Below are 15,668 nucleotides of genomic sequence, written 5' to 3' on the forward strand. Positions count from 1 at the left end.
TGAGATTCACCCCCTCCAGCCCTCAAGGCCCTAATCTTTGCTGAACGTGGGGCTGCCTCTTTGTCTTAGTCGGTGGGGGCTGGGGGGCAGGGCTTTGTACAGGGTCAGCCTCTGGGAGCCTCAGACCCACCCGGCACCCACTGATTATGTAGGATTGTCATTGTTCCTGAGAAACTGAAGGCATTTGGTCCGGGCTGGGACCGCGCCGGCAGGGGCTGGGCTCCCGGCACACACAAGGGCCGCTGGCTGGAGGCTCCTGGCAGCTCCTGGCAGCTCCCCCATGCCCATCTGTCGCCATGGCATGGTGCCCCTCTTAAGTTGGTTGGCCCCCCGCCCTAGGGCATGAATGACAGGCTCTGATGGGCAGACAGGCAGCCTGAGGCTGATTCCAAGTGCCATCTCTGCCTGGAGCCGGGCCTTGGGGGGAGCCCCCCCGTCCCCACCTGGGCCTCCACACACTTCACTGCTCATGCGGGCAGATCTTGGGTCTCGTGAGGGCATCTGGGTACACCCAGACACAGGCTCCTCCCAGGGCTTGATCCCCTCTTGCTCCTCTCAGCAGTGACCACGGTAGCCACTGCTCACCCCACCTGCCTGGAGTGAAGCCATATCACTCTCCTGCTTGCCCCTAGCACCCAGCACCCAGCACCCAGAGGCCTGTCCTTGGCTCCTAGGGGACTGAGAGTCCCCTTCAAGCCCACTGCCTCAGCCTCGGGGCTGAGAACACAGATGTTAGTGTCAGGCTGCCTGGTTCATAGCTCTGCAACTCTAGCAGCTGTGTAGCCCGGGGGGAGCCTCAGTTTACCCATCTGTGACATGAAGATCATAGGATGCCACACTTGTGGGGTCTCCATGAGGTCTCAAAAGACTACACACGTGAAGGGAGGTAACTGGGCTCCCAGGAAGCACTCAGAAAATACTGTCTCATTTTTACTATGTTGGGGTGAGTGGCTCAGAACTATGAGCCATCTGTGACCCCCACTCGTTCTCCCCAGACGCAGACCCTAAATAGCCACACTCAGCCCCTCAGGAGGCTCAGCCATCCACAGCGGTCACAGTGGTAAGAGATGAAGATGCTGGAGACAGGGAAGGCTGCGCCCCACTGAAGAGTAAACAGATCAAGAGACACAGTGAGAGGGATCGCTGGGTGGCTCAGCGGTTTGGCACCTGCCTTCGGCCCAGGGTGTGATCCTAGAGTTTGGGGATCGAGTCCCACATCTGGCTCCCTGCATGGAGCCTGCTTTTCCCTCTGCCTGTGTCTCTGCCTTTCTCTCTCTCTCTCATAAATAAATAAAATCTTAAAAAAAGAAAAAAAAAAAGAGAGAGAGAGAGACACAGTGAGAAAGGAGGAAAGCCCAGGTGCCCCAAGCCTCCTGTGATGTCACGGGGACATGTCAGGTTATGCGTAGCGTATGATGGAACTGGATGACACACCATATGTTATACTACATTATGCCACAAGCATACAGTCAACATTCGTTCTGTTTGTCATCTGTTTACTGTTCCTCTCCCTACAACATTTGAGGGACTTGGGCCTCTGTGTGCCCCAACACCTGCACACATCTGGCACAGAGAAGTTGCTCGGGAAACACTGTGGGCTACACTGAGCATATCACGCGTGACGGACTGAATGAACGAATGGACGAGGGAGTGAACCAAAGGCCTCCAGGCACCCAGACCACAGGCGCAAGGACACAGTAGTGGCAGGGGCTGACCAAACCTGTGCCCGCTGCTGGAGGCTCTTCAGGCACCACTACCTTTGGCCTCACCGACACCCACAGGAAGGAGCTGTCATTACCCCCCACCTACTGAGGCCCACAAAAGGTCAGTGACTTGCTCAAGGTCACAGAGCTGCTCCCAGGTTGCCTACCCATAGTGTGTTGTCACACTGAATAGAATCCACTCCGTGAGGGCAGCCCAGGGGGCTCAGCGGTTTAGTGCTGCCTTCAGCCCGGGGCCTGATCCTGGAGACCCGGGATCGAGTCCCATGTTGGGCTCCCTGCATGAAGCCTGCTTCTCCCTCTGCCTGTGTCTCTGCTTCTCTCTCTCTCTCTCTCTCTCTATCTCTCATGAAAAAATAAATTTAAAAAAGCTTAAAAAAAAAAAAAGAGGATGGAAGATAGCAGACAGGTTTTAAAAATATATTAAAAAAAAAAAAAAGAAGAATCCACTCCGTGAAAGGCTCTGGTGTCCTGCCCTGGCGGGGAAGGCAGGCGCACAAAGCGATCCTACCCTGGAATATGCCATGGTCACCCGCAGGAAGCCTTGGGTTATTTATTTTTTTTAATTTGTTACAGTTTACCTTTTCTTCTAAGATTTTTTAAATTTTTTTTTATTTATTCATAAGAGACACACACACAGAGAGAGAGGCAGAGGCACAGGCAGAGGGAGAAGCAGGCTCCATGCAGGGAGCCTGACGTGGGACTCGATCCTGGGTCTCCAGGATCACGCCCTGGGCTGAAGGTGGCGCTAAACCGCTGAGCCACCCGGGCTGCCCGAAGCCTTACGTTCTAAGTGCTTTTCACGCCTGAGCGCTCCACCTTCATGCCCACCCAAACCAGTAGGTCTTACCTCATTTTATAGATGAGGTAACTGAGGCCAAAGAGGTACCAATGTCTGCAATGGAAAATGATGGAACAAACTGGTGGCTACTCCAAAGCAAGCCACAGGTTCTCACTCCCTGGAACTGCTGCTGGGTGTCACCAGGCACCTCCCTGTTGCTGCCCGAGGCTAAGCCAGGCCAGGCCCAGCTCCCCCTACAGCCGTGGGGTGGCAGGGACAGGGCTGCCTTTAAAGTGGGACGGAGGAAGATGCTCCTACTTACAGAGAACTCAGCCAAAGAGTCAAATGCTAAGTATGTGCCTAGAGCACTTTTAATTTTTAATTATTATTAGTTATAATTATCTGGCTGGATCTGACAGCACGAGCGCGCAGGCAAGGAAACTGGCTCCTCGGTTACCCATCTTATAAGGACCAGGAATTTGGGACGCCCGGGTGGCTCAGTGGTTGAGCATCTGCCTTTGGCTGAGGTCATGATCCTGGGGCCCTAGGATCGAGTCCTGTGTGAGGCTCCTTGCAGGGAGCCTGCTTCTCCCTCTGCCTGTGTCTCTGCCTCTCTCTGTGTCTCTCATGAATTAATAAATAAAATCTTAAAAAAAAAAGGACCAAGAATTTTAAAAACCTGGGCTCCTAGAATCTGCAACCCTAGATGACAGCCCTCTTTCTTCTTCTCCCTTCCTTGTTTGTTTATTTTCCTACTTTCTAGGAGCTCAAAAATAATGGTAAAACATATAGGGAGAGATGGAGGGATGGATAGATAGATGGATGGATGGATGGACGGATGGATGGCCAGACTGATGGATGAATGGATGACAGAGGGAGTTTTACAGCCCAAAACTCACATGTGGGCAGGAAGTCAGGTGTAAACATAGTTATTTCATTCTGCACTGGCAAAGGGATCAAGGGGTTAAACCAAGGGTCAGAGAAGCTAAAGGAGCTAGAATCAGGGAGAGCTTCTCAGAGAAGGGACCACCTGAGCTGGGCCCTGAAGCCTGAGAGGAAAGGAAGGGTGTTCAAGTACAAGGATCAACAGAGCAGCCAGGAAGCACCTACCTCGCTGAATAGACCAGGTGCACGAAGCAAGGTGTTCACCCACCTCCAGCCCTCTCCTCTGTTCCCTGGACACCCCAAGTCTGTCCATGTCTCTGAATCTGCATTGGCTTTTCCCTTTCCCAGAAGGTCCCCAGCTTTTCCCCACACTGGCTCCTTCACAAGCTTCAGGACTCTGTTGAAATGCCAGCCTTCTTTGGCCACCCAATCCTCAACATCCTCTTGCCCTTGGCCTGATGCGCACACACATGCACACACGCACGCACACACACACACACACTCATCGTTTTCCATCACCATGCAGTGTTTTACTGTCCTCAAAATTCTACAGTTTGGAATGACCTAGTTCATGTATTTACTGACTTATCGATGGCATCTGCCAAAGAATGACAACTGGGTGAGAATAGGGATCATATCTACCTGTGCACACTTGTGCCTTGGACCCCCATGACGGCACCTACCTACAGTAGGTACTCGGTGTATATTCTTTTTTTAACAAAAGATTTTATTTATTTATTCACGAGAGACACACACAGAGAGGCAGAGACACAGGCAGAGGGAGAAGCCGGCTCCATGCTGGGAGCCCGATGTGGGACTCGATCTCGGGACTCCAGGATCATGCCCTGAGCCGAAGGCAGATGCTCAACCGCTGAGCCACCCAGGTGTCCCCTCAGTGTATATTCTTAAATGAAAATGGAATGAGGGGAAGGGTCAACTCAAATATCCTTGAGGGCTAAGAAGAAAGGGTCCCAGTGGAGCTCAGAGCACGCCCCTAGCTCACAGACACCTCCCCCTGGCTGGGTACCAGGATTCAGCCTGGCAGGGCTCAGCTCACCCCATTGGAAGGGCTCCAGGTTGCTTGTTAGAATACCTAGCTCTGCTTTTAATCAATTGTAATCATTTAGCTGGAAGCGGCATGATTAGGCACACACAAGCAAACAGCGTGAGCTAATCCTTTAAATGCGCCCGCTCAACGCAGGGCTGGCCGCTTTGCCGCTGCAGGCCCCGGCTCGGGGAGCGCTTCCTGCGGCCCCTCACTTTGTCAATACGGGAGCCTAGATTCCAGGGCACAGGGCAGACCCACTGCTCCCCCCCGCCCAGCCCCGGCCCATCACGGAGGTCTGAGGAGCACAGGAACTCCCCCCATCAAAGAGACCCTTTCTCAGGCTCCAGGCTGTGTGTGACAGCACTCAGCGAGGCCGCCAGAGGGGGGAAAAGTGGCAGCACCAGGAAGCTTGTGGCCTTTTGCAGTCCCTGTCTCCACGACCAGCCCTAATCCTTCCTCTGCTCAAGCGGAGCCTGAGCTGAACTCACCCCATTGCTTCTCACTAGGTTTGCGGGCTCCTGGCCTCAAGTGCCAGCCTAGCAAACGCCAGGTACAGGCTCAGCAGCGCAGAAGTGGCCCCAGTGTGTTTCCACCTGGGCCCACCTGCAAGCAGGTTCTTTCGCAACTGCTGTTAACTGCTACTTGTGAGCTACCTGCTTGGCCCAACTACTAAAATAGTTTCTGGGTCCCCTGACATGAAGGCTTTTTATAGTTCAGCACTGCAGGCCTCATTTAAATCTATTAGCTCATATAAATGGCAATTCATTTAAACTTTGGAGGATTTCTGTTTGCCTTGGTGGCAAAGACAATTTGGCTTTGCATGTGGCTCTGCCATTTGCTTGTGACCCTGGACATACTACCTAAGCTCTTGGAGTCTCAGTTTCCAGATCTGCAAATGAGGATCATAAGAGCACCTATTTCATGGGCCTGTGCTGAGACAATCCATACAAAATGCTTAGGTCAGAGCGTGGTCTCCTGGAAGGGAGCCACCCAGGGGAGGTGACTGCTCGAACTATTTCTTGGCCGATTTCATGGGGAGCGTGTCCACCCTGTTGAAGGCCAGCCTCGTATGGCTAAGTAATTCGCACACTCCCTGCGTGCAATCCCTTGGCGACAGTGAAGAGCAGGATACAGTGAGCCTCAGGATGGGCAGAAGGACATGCCATCCCTGTCCAGTGTCCACGGGCACGGAGGTGTCCACAGGGATCCCCAGACAGCTGGGCAGGGTGGCTGAGCCAGCCCCTCCCCTCAGGTCAGCTAACCCCTGGCAAGGGGCCCACAGGGCCCCAGGCCTTCATCTGCTGAGGCCTGAGGCTGGAAATGCAAGGCCAACACCCCGGACATTTTCGGGGTCTGTGGCTTATAGAGTTGTGTTGCAGGCCCCCCACCAAATCAACATACTACCCTCCACTGAGCCCCGGGCAAGGCAGAAGGAAACGGTCCAGGGGAAAAGCTTGGGCCAGAGGCAGTGAAAGCTGGAAAGGACTTGAAGCCCCGGCCTCTGTGGCCTTTCTACCTCGCCTCCCCGCTCTGCACACCCAGCTTCTCCCTGAGCCCCAGTGTGGGTGTCCTATGCCCGTGGCCTTCACACTTGGCTGGGTGCCACCGATGGAGAGACTCAGCATCTCACTGTGTCCACGCTCAAGCCAGAAATCAGGAAATCACAGCAAAGCCTAGTGGAGGGGGCTCTGGAAAGTCAGCTGACCCTCCAATGCCTAACACTAAGAATATGCTAATAGTCATGGTCATGGTAACGTGAAGAATAACGGTAAATGCTAATAATAACCACAGGTAGTGTCAACCACACTCTTCCTATGCACTGGTCACTGCGCCAAGGGTCTCCCGCAACACAGCTACGAGGTGGGAACTGTTAATACTCCTGTTTTCCAGATAAGAAAACTCTGGCCTAGCGCTGGGAAACGGCGGAGCCAGGCTGCAAATACAGAGCTGCTTCACAAAGACCATGTGCGCTCCCTGCCTCCCCGCTGCAGCATTTCAGACACCTCTGCCGCCAGGGACCTTCTACCTTTCCTTCCTTCCGTCTGCAGACTCTTCCCCACACAGTGGACATTTGCAGGTCCACCAACCTAGGCTCCCCTCCGCCACCCGGGGCCAGTGGAGCAGAGTTGGACAGCTGACCATCAACCGCCGGAGCTCAACCATCAGATCCCCTCTCCAGGGATCTCGAGCCTGCTGCTGGCATGCTGGCTGTTTCCTGCAGTCACTGTCTCTGGGCTGGCCGGGGGTTCCGTCCGGCTACTTGCATAACCAAATCCCCACACTAAATCCCCTCTTTTGAAATATCCAGGAGGGTCTGTCTCAGCAGAAATGACAGAAGCCACGGCAGCGCTGGCCAGCATTTTCCCTTCTAGAGATGAGCCCAGAGAGCCAGGCTGCAGGAAAACACAATATGAACCAGAAAGAGGCAGAGAAGAAAGAGTGTCACCACCTTGAGACAGGGGCACTTGATTCTCAAGGACTGGGCCACCAGAAACTCCACACCACTTCCGGCAAACAAAAGCCACCCAGCGTCCCTACAAATCCATTCCTCATCCTGCTCGAGCTAACCCCAGAGAGGGATGCATGAGCCGTGATTGTCAGAGGGCAGCATGCACACCCCGACCCTTTGCCCACTGCCAGAAGTCTGTGGCTGCTGCAAGCAAGTGGACAGAGCTTAAAATGCGTGAAGACAAGTGTCCCCACACTTTCACAGCAATCTGCCCACATCTTCTCCTGGCCAAGGGTCCCCTGAAATCTCTTTGGAGTCAGGCTGGATCCCCATAGCCGAGCACGCTGCCTGAGCTCCCCGGGTGCATGCGTGCGTACATGTGTGCATGGATGTGCGTGCGTGCATGTGTGTGTGTGTTCAGGAACCTTCTCCCCTATCTCTTCCCCACCTCCAGCCCCTGGCAACCATTGGTGTTTTTTGTTCCAACAGTCTTGCCTTTTTCTGGAACACCAGGTAAACAGAACCACGTTAGTACGGCGCCTTTCAAATCTGGCTTCTTTCATTTGGCATTTGCAATTCATCCAAGTGGCTGCGTGTGTCAGCGGCTGCTTTGTATTGCCAAGCAGTGAGGCACTGCATGCATGTAGCACACCTGTCCGTCCGTTCCCAGGTAAGGGACAGCTAAGGAGTTTCCAGCTGGGGGTCAGCATCCATGGAGGTTCTGGTGTGAGCATGTTTTTCGTGCTCCAGGATAAACACGTCGCGGGAGGGTTGCGTGGTGAAACATTAAGTGTACGTTTGACTTTACAGGGACTCAAGAACTATTTTGCCAGGTGGCCACACCACTTCAGGTTTCCAGCGGCAGCACGCGGGGGTTCCAGCTGCCGCTCCGCACCCTGGCCAGCACTAGGCATGGCCGACTTTTTGCTTCTGTTTTGATCATCCTGGTAAGTGTGTGGTGGCCTTGCGTTGTGGTTTTCATTTGCGCTTCCCTGATTATAATCATGTTGAACGTCCCCACATCTTTGGTGAAGTGTTGAAATGCTCCACTTGTTTTACAGTGGATGTTGCCCTTCATTATTAAGTTTTCAGGGTTTTTAAAAATATGTCCTGGATATAAGTCCTTTATCAATATGTGATTTGCACGTATTTTCTTCTGATCTGTGGCTTTTCATTTTCTTAACAGGGTCTTTCAAAGACGAGACTTCTTTAATTTTGATTCAGGGTAGAAATCGGATAATACCTCTTCCCTACTTGGATTCCCATCACAGTGGGGATAAAATCTAAACTCCTTTGCTGTCCTACAAACCCCACCATGACAAACTTCCACCTGCCAACCCTCTCCACACCACTGCTCCCCACTCACTCTGCTTTAGCCACCTTCTGCCTTCTGTCATTCCAGCAGTACACCCAGCTCACGTGACCACAGGGCCTTTGCACTCATGGCTCTCTTCCATACACTCCTCACCAGCCAGGTCTCAGCTCAAATGCCACCTCCTCATAGAGGCCCTCCCTGACCACACTCCCCAGGGATTATCCAACCTCACCCCCATCACACTCCAGCCCATCACCTGGTTTTATTTTCTTTGTGGTGACCATGACAGGACACTGTCGATCAATCCCTCTTGAATGCAGGCCCTGTGGGTATTTCTCTGTCTCATTCACCACAGTCTTGGCCATTCCTAGATCTAGTGCCTGGCACGTAGTGGGCCCTCCATGTACATGCTCTGAACAAATGGATAGCTAAGTGTAGTTCTCTCTCCTGCTCCTAATCACTCTGATATGAACGTGTTCCAGTCTGTCCAAAGTCCTCTTTGGGCAGAGCCAGACGAACTCAAAATCAATCAGGACTTTCACCTCCCTCATGCTGGCAACAGTGCTCCTATTAATGCATCCTAAGAGAACATTCTCTTTGGAGGTAGACAAATCACTGTGACACAGCCCAAGCCTACCAGGGCCAAATCTCATCACTGTTGCCTCTATATTCACAGCAGGAATTTCCAGTTTTACAATGAGAACAATCCTCAGCCTTATATCTTAAGACCTCTTGGCTCAGAGTCACTTGTGCCAACAAACATTAGTTTCCCTGAGTCTCCCCACAGGACCTCAAATGACATACAGCCAGGAGAGCCAGTCAAGGCTCCAGCAAGGGCCCTGCCTCCTGCTATACACACAAACCCCCACATGTCACCCCAGGGAAATAAGGCACTTGCCCACCAGCCCCAGGTTCTGTGTAATGATGATGAAAACTTCAAGCCTGAAAAACCCTCCTCTCAAAAACCCAGAAAATTGCTATTCAAGTTACTTTAAGGAAAGCCATTATTTGCATAGACTGGGTGTCGCTACAACACTTCTGCATTTAAATGGTCTGTAATTAAAATCATTAATTGCAGAAAATAGTCACTCGTTAAGGCTATAATTTAGCGAGGTTCTCGGCATTTGAGGATCTGCCTTAAAGGTTGACGGATGACCCAGGAAACCACCCGCTCACAGGAACCATTCTGATGCCTGGGACAGTCTGCAGCCCCGGGTGCGCATGGCTCGCAGCGGGATCGGCCTGAGACCACAGCTCTCTGGGCCTCCGTGAGGCTCCACGATAACGATGGAGCTCACAAAGGCGAGACGGGGCAACCTTTCTGGGAAAAACCTGCAAGGGAGGGAGCATCCCTTTCTCGGCATCCAGGACAACGTGGGAGGACCAGAGGGCTGAGCGAGTTCAAAGTTTGAGTAAATCATAGTTTATAGGAGCTAGTGGCTTTAAAAGAGGCCTGCCGTATAGAGCTATAAAAAGCCGGAGTTGTCTGGGGACCCGGGGTCTATTTTGGTAGCTGCACCAAGCAGGTGAAGCAGGTGGGAGGCGCGGTAGGGCGGTGCTCAGGTGCAGGAGGCTTCCCGGACAGCCCGCTGGGCAGGTGCTGCCACTGATCTCGCTTGGCAGACTGGGGGAGGGCCCCTAGCCATCCTCAGCCAAGCCCTAGCCATCCTCAGCCGAGGGGCACATGCTCAGTTTGTGGATCAAGGTGGGGGCAGCGCTGGGCCTCAGGCAGGGTCACCACCTTGCAAGTGGCACTTGGACCTGGGACCCCCTCTCCGGGCCTGGGTCTGTATAGCTAGGTCCCACATGGTGACAGTGTGAAGGCAGCTCTGCTTGCCCAGCCCTGCCATGGGGCCAGCCTGTGGGAAGGGACCCTGACTGTTGGGGGGGGGGGGTGAATGCCCACTGAGCCCTCCATGGGCTCTGGGTGACGGCTGTCACGAGCTGTGCAGTCAGGACAGGCCCAGGCCGGGCTGTGCGGGTGTGTTGCAGCACAGTGGGAAGTCTACCCTGCACAGGCCACGGCTAGACCCCTTCAGCCCCAGAAAGGAGGCACCCCAGTGCTGCCCCTCAGCAACCTGATGACACAGCCTCAACCCCCAGGAGGGGTGTGGTGTGACTGCTGAGTGCAGGCTTGGCACTTGCCCAGGTGTGCAGGCAGGTTTATTTCCAGTGGGCAGACCCTGTGGGTCAGTGTGCACGGCGCTTGGGAGTCTGTGACAAACGTCAGCTTTCCTTTCCTTCTGGGCACAGGGCATGATTACCCACCTCGTCCCCTTTGGAACTGGGCAGGGCCGCATCACTGCATTTGGCCAAGACAAAACAGGAGTGGGAGAGGTGTGCCGCTGTCCAGCAGAAGCTTCGAGAGCTGATGTGTGGTTCACCACCTCCCTTGTACGGTTTGTGGAAAATGCTGTTATTCTCGGTGTACGGTATCAAGGCATGTCTGCGTGTACATGTGGTGTTTCTGGGGATGTCCATATGGTGCTTCTTTTTAGGGTGTGGTCTTATGCACACTGTGTAGGTGGTATTCTGTGTGTGTGTGTGTGTACACACAGTATTTCTGGGTGGACATGTGACCAATCCAGGGTTACAAGAATTTCATGCAAAAGCCAGCAGAAGAAGGCAGTTTCACCTGGACACAGACCTGAGTCCTCAGAAACCATCAACAGGTGGGACAACAGGGGCAGTGGCTGAAGGGCCTAGGGTGGCCAACCGCCACAATGTCCCCTCACGAGGGCTCTCTTGTCCACTGCCAGGCCTGCACGGCGATCTGAGGAAGCTGGCCAAGGCCACTGTGTGGCACCCAGGGGCTGCATCAGCCTCAGGCCCTGTGGTGGGCACCCCTTCTGCTGAGTTGGGGCCCAACCCAACAGCTCTCACTTTTCTGGCTTTCCCGGGCAGAGCTGGAGGCTCTGAGACCCCAGACCCAGTCCTTGGCTGCACACAGCCCCAGGATTCAGTCATGCAAGCTACACAGACCACCAGCCACAGATCCACAGCTCAGCTCAACATCATCATCAAAAATAGGTAGAGACCCAGAAGCCCCAAGAGGGGAAGGAGCTTGCATGGAAACACCACAAACGAGAGCCTTCTGAGTCCTCACCAGGCTTAGTGGCTCCAGTTCAGCTCGTCTGAGAATGATGGTCAGTAGAGGCCCAGAGGCCACCCCGATGTCGGCCTCTGGGAAGGCAGCCACTGCCTCCACACGGAGCAACTGTTGCTTTTTCGGGTGGGGTGAGGCTATGTACAAGACCCGCCATCCTGGCTTCACCCCAAGACCCTCGGTGCCTGTGGAGGCCCCCAAAGAGCACCAGGAGGGAGTGTGCTGCGGACAAGGGCACTCACCTGCAGCTCAGTCTGGAAGAAGAACTTCTGTGGGCACTGCGAGCAGTCGTAGATCTTGTCCTCCTGCCCATGCACGGCAAAGATGTGCTGCTGCAACTTGTTGGCCTGGACAAAGACTGGACGCAGGCACGGCTGTCAGGGGCCAGACTCTGGGGACGCCAGCCCAGCCACCCCCACACTACTCATAAGGAGGGATCGCCCACCCATGGACACAGGTGACCAAATCCCGGGCCACTAGGAGATCACTGCAGCCACGGGAGGGGGCCGAGCCAGAGGAGCCAAGCTCTGCCACTTACAGGCTGTACAGTGTTGGACAAGTCACTTAACCCCTCGTGGCTTCATGTCCTCCTCTGAAAAAAATGAGGATCATTACAGTATTGAGTGGCTGGGAGGGTCGAATGGCTTACTACTTGCAAAATGCTTTAAAAGATGGCCTGGCACATAATTAGTCCAGGGAACGCCAGCGCCATCGTCAGCCTCAGCTTCACCATTTGCCAGATACCTTCCGTGTGTGGGCTCCTGACTCTGGCACAGGCCCTGCACTAGTGTTACCCTCACTTTACAGAAAAGGAAGCTGAGGCACTGGGAATGTTAAATGACTTGTCCTAGGTCCTGCTGCTAGCAGATGGCAGAGTTGAGCTTTGAACTAAATACACTTAACATATTGTCATAGTGTAAGTGGTGCTCAATACTGGTGCTTACATAGTGTAAGAAGGTGCTCAATAAACACAAATTCCTATTCTATTTGAGGTTGTTATCAGCATCCTCAGATCCCCACGCAGGGTCCCCGTGTCCTGGACCCACAGACCTGGCAGCTGAGGCCCCTCGGTGCCAGCCTCCACCTCGCCTGCAGAGTGTGGTGGTAGCAGATGGGTGGAGGCTCCCGACTGAGGGGGAAGGGGCACCACGGTGTTCCAAGAGCCCCGCGTACCCCAGTAGTGTGTGCATGTGCGGGGACATCCTCCCTCCGTGGCCCAGCCCCCTCCTCAGGCCCACCACAGAGCAGGTCGCAACAGTCCACGAGCAGCCCCGGCCCTGGGCGCACACAGGAGGTGGCCCCAAGGCAGCTGTGTGTCTGGGAGGTGAGCACTTCAGAAATCCCCTCCCGCCAGGCGCCCTCCCTGGGGTGGGCTTCCTGCCGTGGCAGACGACAGATGTCGGGGGAGGCAGGGGGAAGGCCAGGGCTCCCCCACGCACACCGGCTGCCATCTGGGCAGCAGGAGGGGGGATAGCAGAGCCCCTGAGACTCGCCTCGGGCCGGGACAGCCGCTCGCCTGGGCGGGCAGCCAGGCTGGGGGCTGGGGGCCAGGGGCTGGGGACTCGGCCAGCAGAACTGCCCTTGACCCCTCCATCCTGGAGCACGGATGGAGCGTGGGCTGAGGCAGGCCCAAGAGGAGGGGAAGCCAAGAAGTGCATAGAGAGAGAGCCCCACAGTTGTAGGACAGAGCTCCCAGCTCAGGGAGATGAGCCTGGAGCCCGTGGAAGGCAAAGTTGGGTGACACTGGGCTGGAAAATTCAGTTGTGCCTAGGGGTGAAGGGTGGCTAGGAAAGGACCCTCCATCTGCCTAAAAGGAGGGGCTGGAGGTGCACGGGGTGTAGGCCAGCTCTGCGTGGGGCAGGCAGGGTGATGGGCTGTGGGGCCCTTGGGGACTCCAGGTCCATGTCAGCGCGGGAGCATATGCTGAGGTCCAACAATTAAAGGGCGAGGCCTACATCCTTCCCCCAGCTCCCCCCTCATCCCCTCACACACTTACCTGTGAAGCACACGGGGCATTTGAAGGTGCCGCCCATGCCCTCGAAGCTGTGCTCGATGAGGTGACAGAGGAGCTTGGCTGGGGAGTCGAACATCTGGTTGCACAGCTTACACTCGTGGTTGATGCCTTCCTCTGCAAGGAAAATGATGGCCAGTCAGTGACCTTGCAAACATTGGGCAGGAGCCCAAGGGCCCCCAGTATAGCCCAGGCCAACCTGTGCCTGGTCCCCAGACCCAGGGCTGGTGTGAGGGCCACAGATGCCGGGACCCATCCAGCTCCAGACAGTCCCTCCCACAGAGCCTAGAGACCCCAGGGGCCAGCCACAGATATGTGGCTCTTGAAGCCACTGTCTGCCTTCATTTCTCTTGTTGGTCAAGCAGCCAAGAATGTGTGCAGGCCACGGTCAACAGCCTGAATCTGAGACTCCACCATGTCACTGTGGAGAGGAGCCCAGGATGGGGTCTGCACAGAGAAAGGAGTCCAATCAGAGTTTTTAAGAATCTAGTAGAATATTTACTGAGCATATACTGCATGCCAGGCACGGCAAGCTAGGAATCCTGTGGGGAACTGAACAGATAACACACTTGCCCCCATTCTAATGGTGGGGGAGACACATCATCAGGATGACCAATGTGTAATACAGCATCAGGGGGGATGTGAGAACACGGGAGGCTCCCTAGGTGACAGTCAAGGTGGGCCTGCGCTGGCTTGCCAGTAGCAGGAGAGCCATGTGCCTGAAACTCGGGGTTGGGGTGGGGTGGGGTGGGATTGGAGGGGACACAGGGATGCACATTGCCCAGGGCCTTGCCAGCCACGGGCGGACTCTGGCTTTGACTCTGAGGGCTGAGCCACCATAAGTAGATGCCACCAAAACAACAAATGCTCTTTGTAAAATATTTGAAACAGATGGCCTATGGATAATGGCTGATGGACAAAGGGCGGACACCCTGTCCTTCCAGATCAGAACATGGCTCCATTTACCCACCTGGAAGCCGCTATGACCTTCACTCGAACCCAGGGAAAGAGGGAGCCCCAAGCACCAGCTTCTCACCAGCATCAAGGGGTACAGTGCCAAAGTCTGGTGACCCAGCCCAGAGTCAGCAGGGAAGAGTTCAAACCCTGGCTTCTTCTCCACACTGTATGGCCCAGGGGGTGAGTGTGCTCAGAGTAAACGAGATTCCCCGAGCCCCTGTCCCATGAGGCTGTGCAAGGCTGGAAGGGGCCAGCATCTGCAACCAGTGCAGCCCTCAGCTCAGCAAGGGGGTACGGCGGGGAGTCACCCTGGCTTGAGTGTCACATCATCTGGGGTTGGAACCTGGCTCTGCCACTCACTGCATGATCTTGGGCAAGTTATATAACCTCTGTGTGCCTCAGTTTCCTCTTTTCTCAAGTACACGACAACTGCCTTCCTCACCACTACACACCCATGAGAATGGCCAAAATCCAGAACCCTGATGACAGCAAGTCCTGACAAAGATGTGGAGCAATAGGAACTGTCACCCACTGTGGGTGGGAATGCAAAATGGCACAGCCACCTTGGAAGAGGCTTTGTCGGTTTGTCACAAAATTAAACCTACTCTTACTATACATCCAACAATCTCGCTCCTTAGTATTTACCCAAAGGAGTTGAAAACTTATATCCACAAAAAAAGCTATAAATAGAGATTTATGGCAACTTTATTAGTAATTTCCAAACCTTGAAAGCAACCAAGATGTCCTCCAGTTGATGAATGAAGACATAAACTGAGGTCCATCCAAAGGATGGATTATTACTCAGTGCTAAAATGAACGGAGCGATCAGGCCATGAAAAGGCGCAGAGGAAACTTCAATGCATATTACTAAGTGAAAGAAGCCAATCAGAGAAGGCTACCTGCTAGGATGCCAACTATTCTGGAAAAAGCAAAACTACGAGGACAATGAAAAGACCAGCTGGTTGCTTAAGGTGGGGGCAGAGATGAGCAGGCCAAGCACAGAGGATTTCTAGGCAGTGGAAATACTCTACATGATATTCTAATGATGGACACGTGTCATCACACATTTGTCCAAGCCCTCAGGAGGTACAACACCCAGGGTGAACCCCAAGGCAAACTACAGACCTTAGATGATTGTGATGTGTCACTGTAGGTTCATCTTGCAAAAATCACGTACCTGGTCATTCTGGAAAGTGGCAAAGATAATGAGGGAGGCTATGCATGTGTGGGGCAGGGAATATAATGGAAATCTCTATCTTCCTCTTAATTTTATCATAAACCTAAAACTGCTCTAAAAAAATATATAAAAGTCGGGGCGCCTGGGTGGCTCAGTTGGTTGAACATCTGGCTCTTGATTTTGGCTCGGGTCATGATCTCGGGGTCCTGAGATAGAGC

The 15,668-nt window shown here is 54.0% G+C and overlaps 1 protein-coding gene across 7 annotated transcripts in view; it reads right to left on the reverse strand.

Moving 5' to 3' along the window:
• ZNF423 (zinc finger protein 423) overlaps positions 1–15,668 on the reverse strand; it is a 334,130-nt gene that overhangs the window by 18,191 nt on the left and 300,271 nt on the right. For all 7 annotated transcript variants that reach the window (XM_055332687.1, XM_055332689.1, XM_055332691.1 and 4 more), the window contains 2 exons: positions 13,302–13,433; positions 11,548–11,663 (listed from right to left, as the gene is read on the reverse strand). In XM_055332687.1, coding sequence (XP_055188662.1) covers positions 11,548–11,663; positions 13,302–13,433 — 248 coding nt within the window. The remainder of the gene's footprint in view (positions 1–11,547; positions 11,664–13,301; positions 13,434–15,668) is intronic.

The sequence above is a fragment of the Nyctereutes procyonoides genome, unplaced genomic scaffold (genome assembly GCF_905146905.1).
Source record: "Nyctereutes procyonoides isolate TBG_1078 unplaced genomic scaffold, NYPRO_anot_genome, whole genome shotgun sequence".
In the NCBI taxonomy this organism is placed as follows: domain Eukaryota; kingdom Metazoa; phylum Chordata; class Mammalia; order Carnivora; family Canidae; genus Nyctereutes; species Nyctereutes procyonoides.